Source organism: Leuciscus leuciscus (genome assembly GCF_965113295.1).
Source record: "Leuciscus leuciscus genome assembly, chromosome: 5".
Taxonomy (NCBI): Eukaryota; Metazoa; Chordata; class Actinopteri; order Cypriniformes; family Leuciscidae; genus Leuciscus; species Leuciscus leuciscus.
Genome location: NC_138729.1, coordinates 23,764,299 through 23,779,110, shown reverse-complemented (window position 1 = coordinate 23,779,110; position 14,812 = coordinate 23,764,299). Strand labels below are relative to the sequence as shown.

Below are 14,812 nucleotides of genomic sequence, written 5' to 3'. Positions count from 1 at the left end.
ACCAGTGAAAATGATGGTGGATTATAATTATTATTTAAATTCTCTTTATTTTTACGCAGTTTTACTATGCATACAGCGGGAACAAATATATTGTTAATTCAATTAGAGGGTTGATTTAAAATAATGCGTATTATTCAATGACTTTTACGGGAGTTGACGTTTTAGGATTTGCCTATTTACTGTCAATAATTTTCGATAATTCTCTAAATGTGTTAAAGTTTGTCTAATGCAGCCGATTTGGTTCTGACAGAGGCTATAATTCGCCAAACGCCAATTAGCCTACTTTTTAAGCAAAACATTGTTTGTGATATAGCCTATGTTATGTAGGCTAAATAGCCTACGATAAAATAATAATGTACAACAAGTGTGCTTTGTTGATGCATCACACATATCCAAGGCAAGTTGGTTACAAACTTTTGAGACACTCAACCTTTTATTTCGACTTCCTTATGAGGGCTCCAAGTTTTAACAGATAATTCCCACACTGCTTAAAAACACACACAAATAGTAGGCTGTTTGTATTAAAAGGTTGCATATCGACAAGATAGTCTATAATTGTAATTAGAAAAAAGTGAGACTTCCTCCCTCCATCCAGTGTCAGGGGAATGTAAATTGCTCGTGACAGCGATGTGAGAAATAGAAGTTACTCGTTAGTGCGTGTCAGATCGCCTGATGCACTTCTTTATTGCGGGGCGAAAGGTGGATCCTCGTCTTAAAGAGTCAACACCTCTCATCACGAGTGTAGCGAGCAGCAGAGGGGCTTGATCTCTTGACTATACTTGACAGCACTCTTCCTCTACTGCTTATCTGATGCACTTGCGCCTCTGGCACTTCTGGAAACGACTTGAGAAATGAATGGCTACGGATCGCCCTACCTCTACATGGGGGGCCCGGTGTCCCAGCCGAGAGCGCCCCTCCAGAGGACCCCCAAATGTGCCCGCTGCAGGAACCACGGGGTGCTGTCCTGGCTGAAAGGGCACAAGCGTTACTGCCGTTTTAAGGACTGCACTTGCGAGAAATGTATTCTAATAATCGAGCGCCAGCGGGTCATGGCGGCTCAGGTGGCACTCAGGCGGCAGCAGGCGAACGAGAGTTTGGAGAGTTTGATCCCGGAGTCACTGAGAGCGCTGCCCGGCATCACTGTGGGGAGCGGAGAGCAGAACCCAAATAACCCACGGTCCAGCGACATCGACCTGCGCTGGAGCACAGAGACAGTGACCCCTAAACCACCGCAAGGTAATCGCTTACTTAAGGAACTCAATGTTTTACTCCGGAAAACTACGTTTTAGCAACACCGAAGACGAAACGTAGGCTATAACGTTTTTTTTTTTTGTTTTTTTTTCATGTTTGAAGTTATTTTAATTTTACTTTTTTTTTTTTTTAAATAGCATAATTGTTTTAATCGTTTTATTTTAATATTATAATTTGCCTATTATTATTATTATTTGAATTTTTTTGTTATAGGCTACACAATTATAAAAGCTTACAAATAGGATCAATCTAATCTTTAATCTAAAACTGGAGTTTTGAACCTACTTTTTAAAGAACATTGCCACGTTAATGTTCACAAGAATAAAAACAAAATTATCTCAAACATATAACAAAAATAATCTTTGCACTAAGCAACAACCTTACTGATCGAGACAACACGATAAAGCATAATGCGGGCATTTTTGTTTCCTATATCTATAGCCTATCTATAGCCTGTTTTCCTGACCCGGAAAAAAATGTAATCATATGTATTGTTATTAATTTTGTTCTTAAAAATAGTATTGTACATTAGCAATTATATTATGGTGTTGTTCCTGACCATTGTTAACCATTGCAAACACGTTTATTGGACGTACTTTTTTCCATGTGAGATTAAAATAGCTAGGCTACATCAACGTGAAGGTTCTGCTAAATTATTTAGCCTTGTCAAGAATAATTAGAACAGAAATATTTAAGACAACCAGACATGAAGTTGAACGAAACTGTCGGCTTAACATTCGTCTTATTTCGGCGAGGTGATGAACTTGGATAGTTTGAAAGCTCGACAGTGTTCACCTCACAGGTAATAGGACAGGCCCTGCCGATCTTTTCGGATGAGGTCAAGCTGAAATGCAAATGAATGTAAAATGTTTCTAAAGTAATCAGTTTTCAAAACTGTGGTGAAGATGAATCGACATTAGATTTCTCAGTGCGACGGGTAATAAAAGTCGCCCGCTATAAATCACAGGAGTGCTGACAGGTCAATAACCTGAATGTTGCACTTCTAGAGTCTGCAGAATCGGGCAATGTTTGAGTAGGTATAGCGAGTCAGAATTTTAGCTGGACTTTAGGCTGGCTTCCACTTCAGTCATTCTGTATGAAATGCCAATTGTCAGCCCATAATTATTTTTGCCCATAAAAATTTACATTTAGCTAAGACTGGTGGTTTCATAATCATTTAGATTTTTATTTATTTTTTAAATCATATTGCAGCTCAATGATTTTTAGGCTGCAGCATCACTGTATTATCATCTTTTAATATACTCATGAAGTGCATGCATGTGTGTGTGTGTTCCAGACCTAAATGAGGATCTGTCTGGTGAGCAGTCTGGTGGAGAGAACGGAGGTAGTGCCAGCGACCGAGAACAAGAACCAGCCAGCTCCCCTGAGGAGTCGAAACCTAACTTGTGCTGCACCCCTGACACCTCAGACCCAACTCCCCAGCTTGAGGAGTCCCGCTTCAGCCTGTCTAAAACCTGCACCGAGCCAGAGCCCAAAGCTGACAACCCCAAATACTCTCCTGAGCCCAACCTCCTCATCGAAGGCCTCTCAGGCTCTGTATCTCTGCCTTTCAGTCTGAGGGCCAACCGACCTCCACTGGAGGTCCTGAAGAAGATCTTCCCAGGCCACAAACCAGCAGTCCTGGAGCTCATCCTGAAAGGCTGCGGTGGGGACCTGGTCGGAGCCATCGAGATCCTGCTGTCCAGCCGTTCCACAATGAAACCAGAAAAGATCCGGTCTGAGAACTCCGAAGCCTTGGTTCTCCCGTCAAACGGCCACCTTTTTGAGCACCCGCTGAGCTCTTACCCCGTCTCGTCTTCCAAGTGGTCAGTGGGTTCGGCCTTCCGCGTTCCCGATTCCCTGCGCTTCTCCTCAGAGCCTTCTGGTGGAGTTGTACCAGGCCCTCTTAGCATGCCGTTACAGCACGGCTTCCCCCAGCCGCCTCGATATCCCCTCATGCTGAGGAATTCGTTGAGCCGCGGCCAAGCCGGGCCCTTCATGCACAACGACTTGACTCTGTGGAATACCATGACTTTACAGCAACAGTATCAGCTGCGCTCACAGTACATCCCGCCATTCTCAGGCCCCTCGGCCGGAGTGATCCGCAGCTCACCCCTCCTCACCAGCAGCAGACCCTCCGAGGAGCATCGAATCAGCATCCAGGAGGAGAGCTGCCCTGTCATTGCCAAACAGAGCATGTACGCTGCGGATGAGGAGTATGATGAAAGATCTGACTCCTCAGACTCCCGGATCCTGAACACTTCCTCCTAACTTCTGCTCACTCCAGCGCTTTCAATAGAAACGAGCACTGAGATGCATTTCAAATGGCTTCTTGACATGATACAAAAGAGACACTGCTCGTCTAGGAGCGCAATGAAACGATATACATTGCATTACTTGAGGTATTGTATTTCTACCAGATCTGAGGTTGTTGTGCCAACTTAATCATGTGTGGAATAACATTAGCTTTAATTTTTTTTGGGGGGGTGGGGGGGATCATTAAGGTACTATTATTTGACCAAAAAGTCTGAATAACTTAATATATTTGAGCACAGTGATCTCTATTTCCACTTTGCATGAAATGTACCATTGATAACAAATTTATTGTATAAAAAAGGAATATTCCAGCAGTCCTGCATGTAAAAGTACGGCAAATAAACCTTCTATGAACTGTTATTGTCATTGTGTTTACCTGAAGCAAACATATACATGTATTAGCTATCTGCCTAACAAACAGTATTAGGTAATAAATAAATTAGGCATGGATTTGTTTTTAGAATGCAGAATAAAAAGAAACAAAAAAACTCTTTACAATTAAAATTAAATGGCATGATTTTTTTATTATAAATATCTCAAAGAAAAAAAAAGACAAAGTAGCAAATCATTATAATAAAAAAAAAAACTTAAGGAATATATTACCTTCTCGTTTTGCAATTAATCCACTATCAATTCAGCCCCCCAGCCTATACAATAATTAAATACCATAATAATAACAAATGATCCAGTCATCATCGTTCTCTTTATTTAGTTTTAAACCAGTCATTCATAATTAAATAACATTTGCCGTTTTATTATTTAATGGTTTATGTTATTAATGTCAATGTGATGAGAGTGATTATACAATGAACACAACAGGGTATTTCAAGTTATGTGCATTTATCAAAGCCGAAAAGAGCAGAAAAATGAGCTAACTGCGCCATCTAGTGGACCTTTTTAACAATAGCAATATCGTTACTAGCCTAGCCTACTCATCTAAGAAAAGAAAAAAACCTTCAAAAATATGCCTGATTCCTGTTTAGTATATTATTATTCGTAAATACGTAACCTACACACCTAGCAAACATTAAATGCTAATATGTTTAAGATATTAAACATATTAATTAAAATTCCCAAAAGTGTTTTTTCGCAGCGATGCCACAGAAGAACGTTTTTTGTGCCATTTAAAGGTCCTTTAAGTGAGCAGATCTTAAAATAACCAGAAAATGTATTAATCTAAATACAATTTTTCCACTATAAAGGTGGTTTAAAAAAGGTTCTTCATGGACCATTGATGCCAATATTTTTATTTATTTTTTTACATTTTTTAAAAACATTTTTTTTTAAGATAGTTCAATTAGAATTCGATTTATGGAAAACATAAGATCAAATTAATTTAATGTCATTCACTGTGAATGTCATTCTCCATGTAAAAAAGCAATAATTATTCCATCATCTGTCAAATTATGTCATTCATAATTGAGCCTATTATTAGGCTATTAGGCCAATTATAATCGAAATAGCCTACTTTTAAAGCATGTCACCTTGTGATTGTACAAAAGAAGTCATGGTGTCATTAAATTGTGTTATAATTCGCTATCTAGGCCTACAATCTGACACAAATACAAATAGTAGCCTATGTGACGTTATTCAGCGTCTGAGGTAGGGCTCTTGAAGACGTAGGGCCGGGGCCTACACTATAATAGCCTAGGCTATGCAACTAATAACCTACATTCATATAGCCTAGATTTAGAACTGTAGGCCTATAACCCGCAGTGGCGATTTCCCTTGACTTGTGCTTGTTTAGGTCGCATGGTGTTTATATGAGTAGCCTATGTGATGCTACACCAGCGGTCGCTCGAGCCTCGAGTGTGCAGGTGTTGCAGTTCTATTTAACACACATCTGTTGACTTAACCGAGCGACAGCTTTTAATTTTGAAATTTGAATCTGTGCCTCTAAGTCAACATGGCTGTGCTCTCGCGTAGCTAAGTCAACCGGACACACAAATTATGAGTTATTTGCACGTGTTACCAATCCATCAGGCCAAGCGTTCTCAAATGCTAATTAACATAACAGGGATTCGGTGAACTCACAAATCTCTTGTCTCCTCACTCAGATCAGGTTACATGACGTGACACACCCTGAACCAAACCAGAAGCTCGGACGTGATTCGCTTAATTGTCGCACATTGATTGTAAATAAATATCCTCAAAGGTGCCTGAAGGCATGGACCTGCATTTACTGTAATAGAAAGTAGCTATTGTAGGTAGGCTACATGAATCCTTAACAATGCAGGCTATACTAACATAAAGCCCTCATTTCGCAACACAAGCTTGCAAACAAGCACATAATACATATGGGAAATATGACAAAGAACTGAAACAGTCTTTTCTGCGGAATAAAACAACCACTCGCGTAGCTATCCTAACTATTCACGCATAAAGATCACTAAACAAACACACTCCGATTTTTCTCCATTTGGCATTGTCATATGCGTTTAGAAGGCAACGGAAAGGATCAAAGCATTCCACATTGGGGAAATTGCACCCTGGGTAGCAGTTGGGTTTGCTGGCCGTAACCTTGCTAATAAATTAAGAGGGAAGAAGGGCGAGTGGCAATTGCTGCACCTGCACGGCAAACATCTTCACCACATGTGAGTCACAGAGATGACGGGGCACGACCAGACAGACAATTAGGCCAAATACCATCCTGCTTATAAATAAAAATATGTTGCAAAATTCAGTGAGATGATTTTCTTATAGGGTCTCATTTAAATGGCATGAACATTTTCTAAACCCTTAATTGTCACCTTAATGGCTAATAGCCTATAATTCTTTTGTTGTTCTTTTTTAAATCAATTTGGATATTTAAAGTCATTTCAACTTAAATTAGTTGAATTTTTTAAAACTTATTTAAAAAAAAGTTAAAAATTGCTTAACCTATTTTAATGAATTAAAGCAATGTAAAGCATATGTTTTCATTATTTTTTTTATTTTATTTTTTTTACAGCGTGGATAGGCCTATATAAAAAATAAAGACGAACGATTTCCCGTCAGGGTCTTTTTTTATATTTTATTTTATTTTATTAAATATATATTACATATATATATATATAGGAAACGTCATAGCCTGCATAAAAGTTAAAAAATATATATAACCCGTTGAACGGAATACAGGCATATATCTATTCCAGTGTTTCCCAGCTCTGGTCATGGAGGCACACCAACCGTGCACATTTTGGATGTCTCCTTTAATGACTATTTCTGGCCCTGGGGTCTCAACTAAAAAGATGATGCATTGAATCAGGTGTGTTTTATTAGGAAGAGTTTGAATATTGGTGTGCATCCAGGAACATGGTTAGGAAACACTGATCTATTCCTCATATCCTCGTTTTCATTTGTGATGAAATAACATGACCCAGGGCCATTATATAATTATTTTACAAGTTATTTTAGGCTACATTTTTAAATTCCATTGTTACATGCAAGATCATGATAAGGCCAGATATTAACATATAACCAGACATTTCTTTATAGGCTCCAAATGACGCAGCCAAAAATTGTGTGCAAAGCCTAATCCCAAATTAGCTGTTCATTTAAACCCTGTCAACAAGCTTTAGCCTTCACTCCCGTGCTCGTCCCGCATATGCTGCTGCCTGTATAAAGCCAACAGTAGCTGTGACATTCTTTAGTGTCAGTTGATTTTACTTTGTTTTGAGAAACATCACACATGGTAGGTCGATCGGGACAAAGAGAATTGTGTTTTGTGTATCAGTCCCGCATGCTTAGTCAATGTTTTTTTAAGTATCGCTTGTTGTGTCAACTGTCATATCACGCTCAATCTTGAAAAGTTGAAAACAGTGTTTAAATGCATCCCCGAAGGGTTGTGCATTGTCACAGCAACTCAGAAAGATCTAGATTTGTGTAACAAGAGATCTAGTGTCTTGTTAACAGACAAACTAATTTGTCAGACAACCGCTTCTAATCATTACAATTATAAATTGGTCTCTCGGAATTGCAACCTTTATAATTGGGCCTATAAATAAAGACAAATGTCTTAAACAGCGATTTTAAATAAACGTCTATTCAACGTTTTAAGATAATCATTAAAAATGTATTTTAAAAATGCAATTAATCATGCTCAAAAGAATAATTCATATTTTAAAGGAACCTATTTATACAGGGGAAAGCAAACAAACAAAAACAAAAAACACCTGTATAGCAACGCTGTTAGGTGCATTTGAATAAAAATGAAAATCCATCGCCAGTTTTTGCATGGACCAACTGTAATTTGAATATTGTCAATTAGTGGTTACTTTAGCCACTGCAAGCACATTAACGAAATATTACAACGTAACTTGCAAATGCGCGTTTGCTATAGCCAATAATTACATAAACAACATAATTCAGTTGTCCAACCTAAGTCAATTTAAATAAATGTAACCTTCACGAAATATGTAAAGTGTTTATTCTTTTCTTTAAGCATCTGCCAGCCAAAGTGTTAAGTTTTTAATGTATTTTCTTTTATCAAATATTATTTTATTAATGTTCTGTCGTTTCTTAGCGGGAAATGATTTAATGTAGCCTAATATAGCTGTAAGTCTTGGCAATAAATAATTCATTAATAAGCCGAGACATGGGGGTTGAAACTAGACGTGTTAAACAGCTGAACCCCCATTGTCCTCCGTGATTAATTGATAGTTTCCTAGAAATGTTTTATTTGTAACTTCACTCCATTAAGAACTTCGTTCAGAGAGCGATTCGATTCCAGCCAATGGGGAAGGTCCGTTTCACATCGAGCCAATCGCGATGTGCTGTCACACTCCGTCTCCTGATTGGCTCTCTGCGAGCGGAGCTTCCCTATTGGCTGTGCCAGATTTGCTGCGCGGATCTTAGAGTTGAAAGGCTGAGAGAATCTCACCGTACATTTCAGTGACAGATCAGGTAGTCTAAATGTTGCTCAGTGAAAAATATTTGAAGGTGGCCTAATTTACTTTGGAAAAGCGCATTTGATCGCTTCAACATCTCTGGGAGAGGAGAAAACTCAAGTCCTGGTGCTATAAAGACTGTTGGATATACACTCATCTTTTATTGGTCTGCTTTGGCAAGGTAAGTGTCTATGAGAAAGGAAGTCGGAATGCTACATAAATAAAATAATAATAATATAGCCTACTGTAAAAAATAATAGGCCTAATACTTAGCCCACTTTTAATTATTGCTTTTTTTAAAAAAGAGGTAAATTCAAGCTACAATTGATATTATTTTAACCACTTTGGGTAATATGAGGATAATCTAATTTGACTCTTTGAAACTCAAGTAGATACTACAATAATTGGCACGCTAAATGACTGAGAAATATTTATAATACTTACTTCAAATAATTTACTATTTAGTCCTCATTTCTTCTAGACAGCACATCTATTTACACGCGTCCTGAAAATGACGGATCTTTCGGAGTTTGAGATCGACGTGGAGGGCCTGGAAACGGAGAGCGACGATCAGGCTGTGTTCACCGGCACTGGCGAGGACGACGCGGCGACCAAAGAAGATGACAAGCCCAGCCGCTTAAACCTCGGCTCTGGAGACCAGCGCAAACTGAGCCGCACTCCGAAATGCGCCCGCTGCAGGAACCACGGCGTAGTGTCTTGTCTTAAGGGGCACAAGAGATTCTGCCGATGGAGAGACTGTCAGTGCGCAAACTGCCTTCTGGTGGTGGAGAGACAGCGCGTAATGGCTGCTCAAGTGGCCCTGCGGAGACAGCAAGCGACAGAGGTGAGTGCGCGCTAACTAATGCATCACTCCTCCATTTAGACCATTTATAGTCATCAATTTCAAATTGAGGAAACAAAAAGGGAAACAAAACAGTGAACAACAGGCAGACTTTTCTGCATTGCTACAGAAAAAAAAAGGAAGTTATTTTTTAGAGCAAAATCTCATATAACTATGTATCATATAATTTAAGGACAAAAAGGGAATATCTGGGAAGCAAATACCAGTGGAAAGACGAAGTATCTATCAGAGACACATCCGTCCATCGACCGTGCTGGCAAAAAGTATTTTAGAAGGTGGGTAAAAAAACAAAACAAACTGCATGCACAAATCCTCGCTGCTTATTTAAAGCTCAAGATCGATCTATCTGACTTTTCATCCTGTTCCCCTTCTTTTTAAAACTAATTTTACCCCTCTTTTCTCCTCTTCTTTCTCTCAGCCTTTCTTGGACTTCTGTCCATTTCAAATTAATTCACTTGGTTCCTCTCTGGATATTTTCATGGCGTAAGCTCCTTTTAAATACAGCATGTTTAACTTACAATATTATTATTATATATATATAATATAAAACAATGTAAAATAAAAAAATGTGCATGATATTATAGATGACAAAAATAGAAATTTCTACAAAAAATTCGATTGAACAAAGTCAAGTTTTTTGTTTAAAAACAAATAAAGAAATTCTTCACTGTAAATCAACAGAATTTTTTTTAGCAGAAATCTGGTCTGTTGTTCTATGTAAATTGAACCAAATGTATATTTTTCATTCACAGGATATCGTCCAGTGCAAAACGACCCATATCTAGGAGCCGGTCCCGCTTTGCCCCCTCCTCTGAGCGACCGAATGAGGAAGAGACGAGCCTTTGCCGACAAGGAGCTGGAGACGATCATGCTGGAACGAGAGTACAAAGAACGGGAGCTTCTCGAGTCCAGCCAGCCCGGCTCTGCCTCACTCTTCCTTCCCGGCAATATGGTCCATGCTGCCGAGTACAACTCCTACAAGACGGCCTTCTCATCCTCCTCGGCCCCATCCACGGTTGAACCTTCTCCCAAAGATCTCTGTGGCTTTCTGCCTGGCTGTTTGGATCTCTCCCTGCAGTACGCAGCCACAGGGGGGACGACGGCTAACGTGGAGCTCATCTCCTCCAACGTTAGCGTAGCGACCACCTATCGCCAATACCCGCTCTCACCTCGCTTCGTCATGTGGCCGCGGGGCAACAGCAGTATTGGCGATGCCCTGTTATACCAGCAGTGTCTCTTGAACGCCACCGCAGTCCAGAACTTGAAACCTGGAGCTGTTTGGGATCCAAAGATGATGTGCTCCTCCGAGAGCCACCCGCCAGAGCACGAGGCAGCGGCGTCCAGGCTCGAGGGATCCCGAGTGGCTCCAGAGCCCTGTGACCTCCAGCCGGGGCCCAGAGAGGCTCAGACAGGACTCGGCCAGAACGGAAGTGCCCGTTCAGCCTTCTCGCCTCCTAAGAGGGCGTATGGACAAGCTTTCCCAAATGTAGGGAGCCATGAGCATGTGATCAACAACATGAGCAAAGACGCTGCCAAGCACACGCTGTCCATGAAGCTCAACTCTTTCCATTCCCTCTTACAGCAGACACTCAACGACAAGAATCCGGAGATGAATGGGCCGTACTGTAAGGAACTGCTGGAGGAAGCGGCGAAAAAGTTCAGGGAGGGTACAGCCAAAGACACAGTGGGACTCAAAAGCTCAGAAAGAGCGGGAAAGGACTTTGCAGCAAAGCCGTGGAGCACCAAGGTCACCGCAGGAGAGTCTCTGTCGTTTTCAGTGGAGGCCATATTAAAAAGACCTGCGCTTTCTTTAAATCGGACATCCCAGTAAGGCTTCCTGCTAAAATAATGAAAATAATTTGAAAAGTACTTGTTTGCTTTCTACTGATTGTATTTATTCACACAGACACATTTGGACATTTAGAAAAAGAAATGACACTAGCATTAATCTAAGCAATGCTGTTTTTTCCCCACACATCTGTATAAAACTGTACATACCATTTCAGACATGCATGTTGTACATTATAATACGTCATAATGTGTAGATTATTTAAATGTAAATGTTAATTTTTCTACTTTAAAAGTGTCAATAAAATGAAAATTTTAAGTATTTTAAGATGTATCATGTTCCAACCATACTTTGTCATAGTGATATTATTTTGACAGAAAAGTTATTGTTTATATTAATCTATTTAAGCAAGGCAATAAAACAAGAAGAAAAAAAACAAGACAAAAACAACATCAGTTAATTTAAAATATGAAAACGAAGTAAAAAAAAAAAAAAAATATATATATATATATAATGACTGATAAACTTTAGCAAACAATTGCTGCTTGAGACGTTCATTTGTTATTAATTAGTTCATGGATTGTGGCTTAGAGCAAAAGCAGAGTCAATGTATTATGTGCAAATACTGCAACTATACATGCGATTCTAACTCAGTTTGATTCTAGACAGATGACAATGAGATTTTTGTGTACGTTGTTTACATCGGCCATCAAGTTTATAGAGTAACTGTGTGTTTATCTAAAAGGATTCCACTTTATGTGCAAATACGGAGCACCTGCTCAAGACATTAATTGTCTACATGTATCACAGATGTCGTTGAAGGAAACACGAGAAGTCCATAAATTGTGAAATACCTTTTACAATTCACTTTTTTTTAAAAACATTTAGCTTTAGCTGACGTCAGATTATGCTGGGCCGTATGTAAATGCAGCAAATGTATTCTGAAGATGATAGAGAATAAGAAAAATAAAGTGACAGCTAAAGCTAAAATTATACTTTACTACATTAAGGCTTGAATCTGCTTCCATTCTATCATGTGAAATAAACCCTGCTTTATTTTAGTCTGCCTATTAAATAGAAATTTCCAAACTACATATGAAATTATTGTAAATGGACCTAATAAATGTTAACAATATAAGACTGAGACATAGTTTAAATGCTCATTGCACAGTTCATTGGTTCAGATGGAATCATTTCAGGCTTCAAATGGAGCAGGGAATAGTCTCTCAGGAAAGCCCTCTGCACGATAGCTCCTAAACCACTGAGAATAGCATGAAATTATATATTGACTACAGCTGTTCTGTTAGTCAAATTCTGCTTTCTTAGGAAGAACAGATCCTGGTAAGGAAATCAAGAAACAAATTTCAAGAAACGATCACATTGTTGGAATCACTAGAAGGTTGTTCTGTGCTCATTTTACCTGTTATCTCTTCGCTTATTTACTGTAAATATACCCTTGCAATGTGGAAAATGGGTCAGTGCAACATAAGCTTTTGAGATCAAATAAACTGAAGCCAGTGAGGGTCGATTGTAACAGTAGGACAGTGGATTGCTGATGAGCCCTGTTCCCATAGTGTCAGATTTAGCACATTAGCAAAGTGCCATCACTAGCATTGCCAGCATGTTTGTTCAGTTCCTTTTACTATACCCTTATGTCAGTCTGTTAACCTGTCTGTTTAAAAACTGTTGCTAACACACATGCGGAAAGCAGATCAGGACCCTGTTGTTCCACATTTATATTTCCTTAAGCAGAGTTTGGGAGCAAGTATGATAATGCACTGCAGTTTATGTGAAACAAGCAGTTTTGTCTTCCAGTACTAAAGAGATCAGATCAGTGAGAATGAGATAATAAAATCAGATTTTGATAACAGACAAGACAAATTATTATCTAAAAAAAGAAAAACATCACTCACTGAAAAAAAAGATCACATTTTTAATCAGTATTTACGTTTTAAAGATATTTAAAAATAGCAGTCTTATAAACGTTTACTTTTATCTTTTAAGCATAAACCTCACTAGTTAGATTTATGCTCAAAACTAAACCAAAAAAAAAAAAAAACGATTTGTAATGTACTCTTCAATTCAAGATATACAACATTTTGCTTCTCAAGTTAAGAATGTCTAGATATTTTAAAAGGAAAACAAGACAAAAAAGGGAAAAAAAACGGATTAAAAAATGTTTTGTGCAGCGTCAGTAAAGCAATGATAATGCACTTCTGTTCATTTGCATTGCATCACAGTTTACACCCAAAACATTTGTCTGGCCAGAGTAAGTGAGGACAACTCAAACTGGCCTGGCCACTCGCACCTTCTTTTTCACTCGTTCCTCCCCAGGTGCAGAACAAACCCATCTCTCAATCTGTTGACTTTGTCGCCTCAGTTGCTCTGGCCGAGGCCTCGCTGCAAAGACGCTAACACACATCAAGCCAAAGAGCATGCAAACCTTTACGCGGGGAAGTCACAAGGCCACAGGGTTATTTTGACATGCGAAATAAATGGCGTGCTGTAAATTTTGCATTGGCTTTCACCAATGCATGAACGAAATGGGCAGGATCCTAATTTGTTACCCTCATCTCACTACCAGCAGCTTTTGTGTGCGGAATTCCTGCAAGGCAACATGTAATATAATAAGAAATGTGTAGCGCTGAAGCTTTTTGTCAAATTTGCGGCTCTTAATTACCATGTTTGCTAAGCTGACAGCTGATGAAGTCAGTGCGGGTAGTTGAAGTTGTGTCTGCTCACACACTCACACACTCACACACAAACTACCATCATCCACTGTGTTTCCATGGCGGAACCTTGTCAGGCAGGTTTATATCATTAACACCTGTGGGATGTTTTTCTTTTCTCCTTCCTTTCACTTACCCCTCTCTGTCAGTGTTTCAACACATGCACAAACAGTCTTTCTTTTACAACATTGACTGTATTCTCCAATAAATAACAGCTGAGTATATCAAGAGGTTTTCCCTAAACAAGCAATGCTGGAAATGTCACCTCCTCCCTTTCATGGCGGGTTCATAAAGTAATCAGCCAAAGTGACAAGTCAGGGGAGCGTGTGAATTGAGAAACGAAGTACAAATGAATGAATTCAGATCAGTTCATATCGAAGCCTTGTGTGCATGTGGTATTTATTCAAAGTGGATCCAAACAATAGTACAGTCCTGACCTCCTCGCTGTGCTCCTGCGTTTAAGCTCTCGTTTTTTTCGTTGCAGTTTGTTCGCAACATTTCCAAGACATTCAAGTAGATAAGCAAATCGCCTCAAGGTCAATGCAAATGCTTGTAAATCCAAATGTTTGTGAAACGCTGCCTGTAACAACATTTCGTCTTGATTCGTCCTGGTTGGCCTTGGCACGTTCGCCCATCACATGTTTTTCTATCGCTTGTTCGACTGTTATTGTTGAGGGGCATTTTGTGTGAGTTTAACCTGAGTGTTTTGTGTGTATAAGAGCAGCAAACTATCTTCTGTGTCCAGCAATGCATGGTCTTAATTTGCGATTCTGAAAAGAACATGGAAATTGTATGGAAATCCTTGGAGAGATACGTCAGATTTTACTGCAAAAGTCATTTTCGAAGATCTTTGCTTTGGCTCATTTACAGTGCCCTAGCAAGAGAGCCATGGAATGATGCCATGCTAAATCCAGAGAGGACGACATTGCTAATCGAAAATAAACTTTGACCTGTTCTAATGTGCTTTTTTGGCCAATAAATGCTTGTTTTGCTGATT

At 39.2% G+C, this 14,812-nt stretch overlaps 2 protein-coding genes across 3 annotated transcripts; both read left to right on the top strand.

Annotated features, from left to right (window-relative positions):
* Window positions 1-123: 123 nt before the first annotated feature.
* On the top strand, window positions 124-3,927 carry dmrt3a (doublesex and mab-3 related transcription factor 3a). The gene is made up of 2 exons (XM_082169323.1): window positions 124-1,236; window positions 2,549-3,927. The coding sequence occupies exons 1-2, from the start codon at window positions 852-854 to the stop codon at window positions 3,520-3,522; spliced, it is 1,359 nt and encodes a 452-aa protein (XP_082025449.1). The 5' UTR covers window positions 124-851; the 3' UTR covers window positions 3,523-3,927.
* Window positions 3,928-8,426: 4,499 nt separating this feature from the next.
* Window positions 8,427-12,086, top strand: dmrt2a (doublesex and mab-3 related transcription factor 2a). Of its 2 annotated transcripts, none has more exons than XM_082170019.1 (4): window positions 8,427-8,616; window positions 8,921-9,279; window positions 9,470-9,572; window positions 10,050-12,086. In XM_082170019.1, the coding sequence occupies exons 2-4, from the start codon at window positions 8,947-8,949 to the stop codon at window positions 11,126-11,128; spliced, it is 1,515 nt and encodes a 504-aa protein (XP_082026145.1). In that variant the 5' UTR covers window positions 8,427-8,616; window positions 8,921-8,946; the 3' UTR covers window positions 11,129-12,086. The 2 variants fall into 2 exon arrangements, with proteins under 2 accessions (XP_082026145.1, XP_082026144.1); XM_082170018.1 differs by having other exon boundaries at window positions 8,917-9,279.
* The last annotated feature ends 2,726 nt before the right edge of the window (window positions 12,087-14,812 follow it).

What these genes read in the sequence shown, in the direction of transcription:
- dmrt3a (XM_082169323.1), top strand. Translation starts at nt 852, where the DNA reads ATGAATGGCTACGGATCGCCCTACCTCTACATGGGGGGCCCGGTGTCC. An exon ending in GACCCCTAAACCACCGCAAG is followed by an intron (nt 1,237 to 2,548) that starts GTAATCGCTTAC and finishes TGTGTGTTCCAG; the next exon opens with ACCTAAATGAGGATCTGTCT.
- dmrt2a (XM_082170019.1), top strand. Translation starts at nt 8,947, where the DNA reads ATGACGGATCTTTCGGAGTTTGAGATCGACGTGGAGGGCCTGGAAACG. An exon ending in GGAGACAGCAAGCGACAGAG is followed by an intron (nt 9,280 to 9,469) that starts GTGAGTGCGCGC and finishes ATATAATTTAAG; the next exon opens with GACAAAAAGGGAATATCTGG. An exon ending in GGCAAAAAGTATTTTAGAAG is followed by an intron (nt 9,573 to 10,049) that starts GTGGGTAAAAAA and finishes TTTCATTCACAG; the next exon opens with GATATCGTCCAGTGCAAAAC.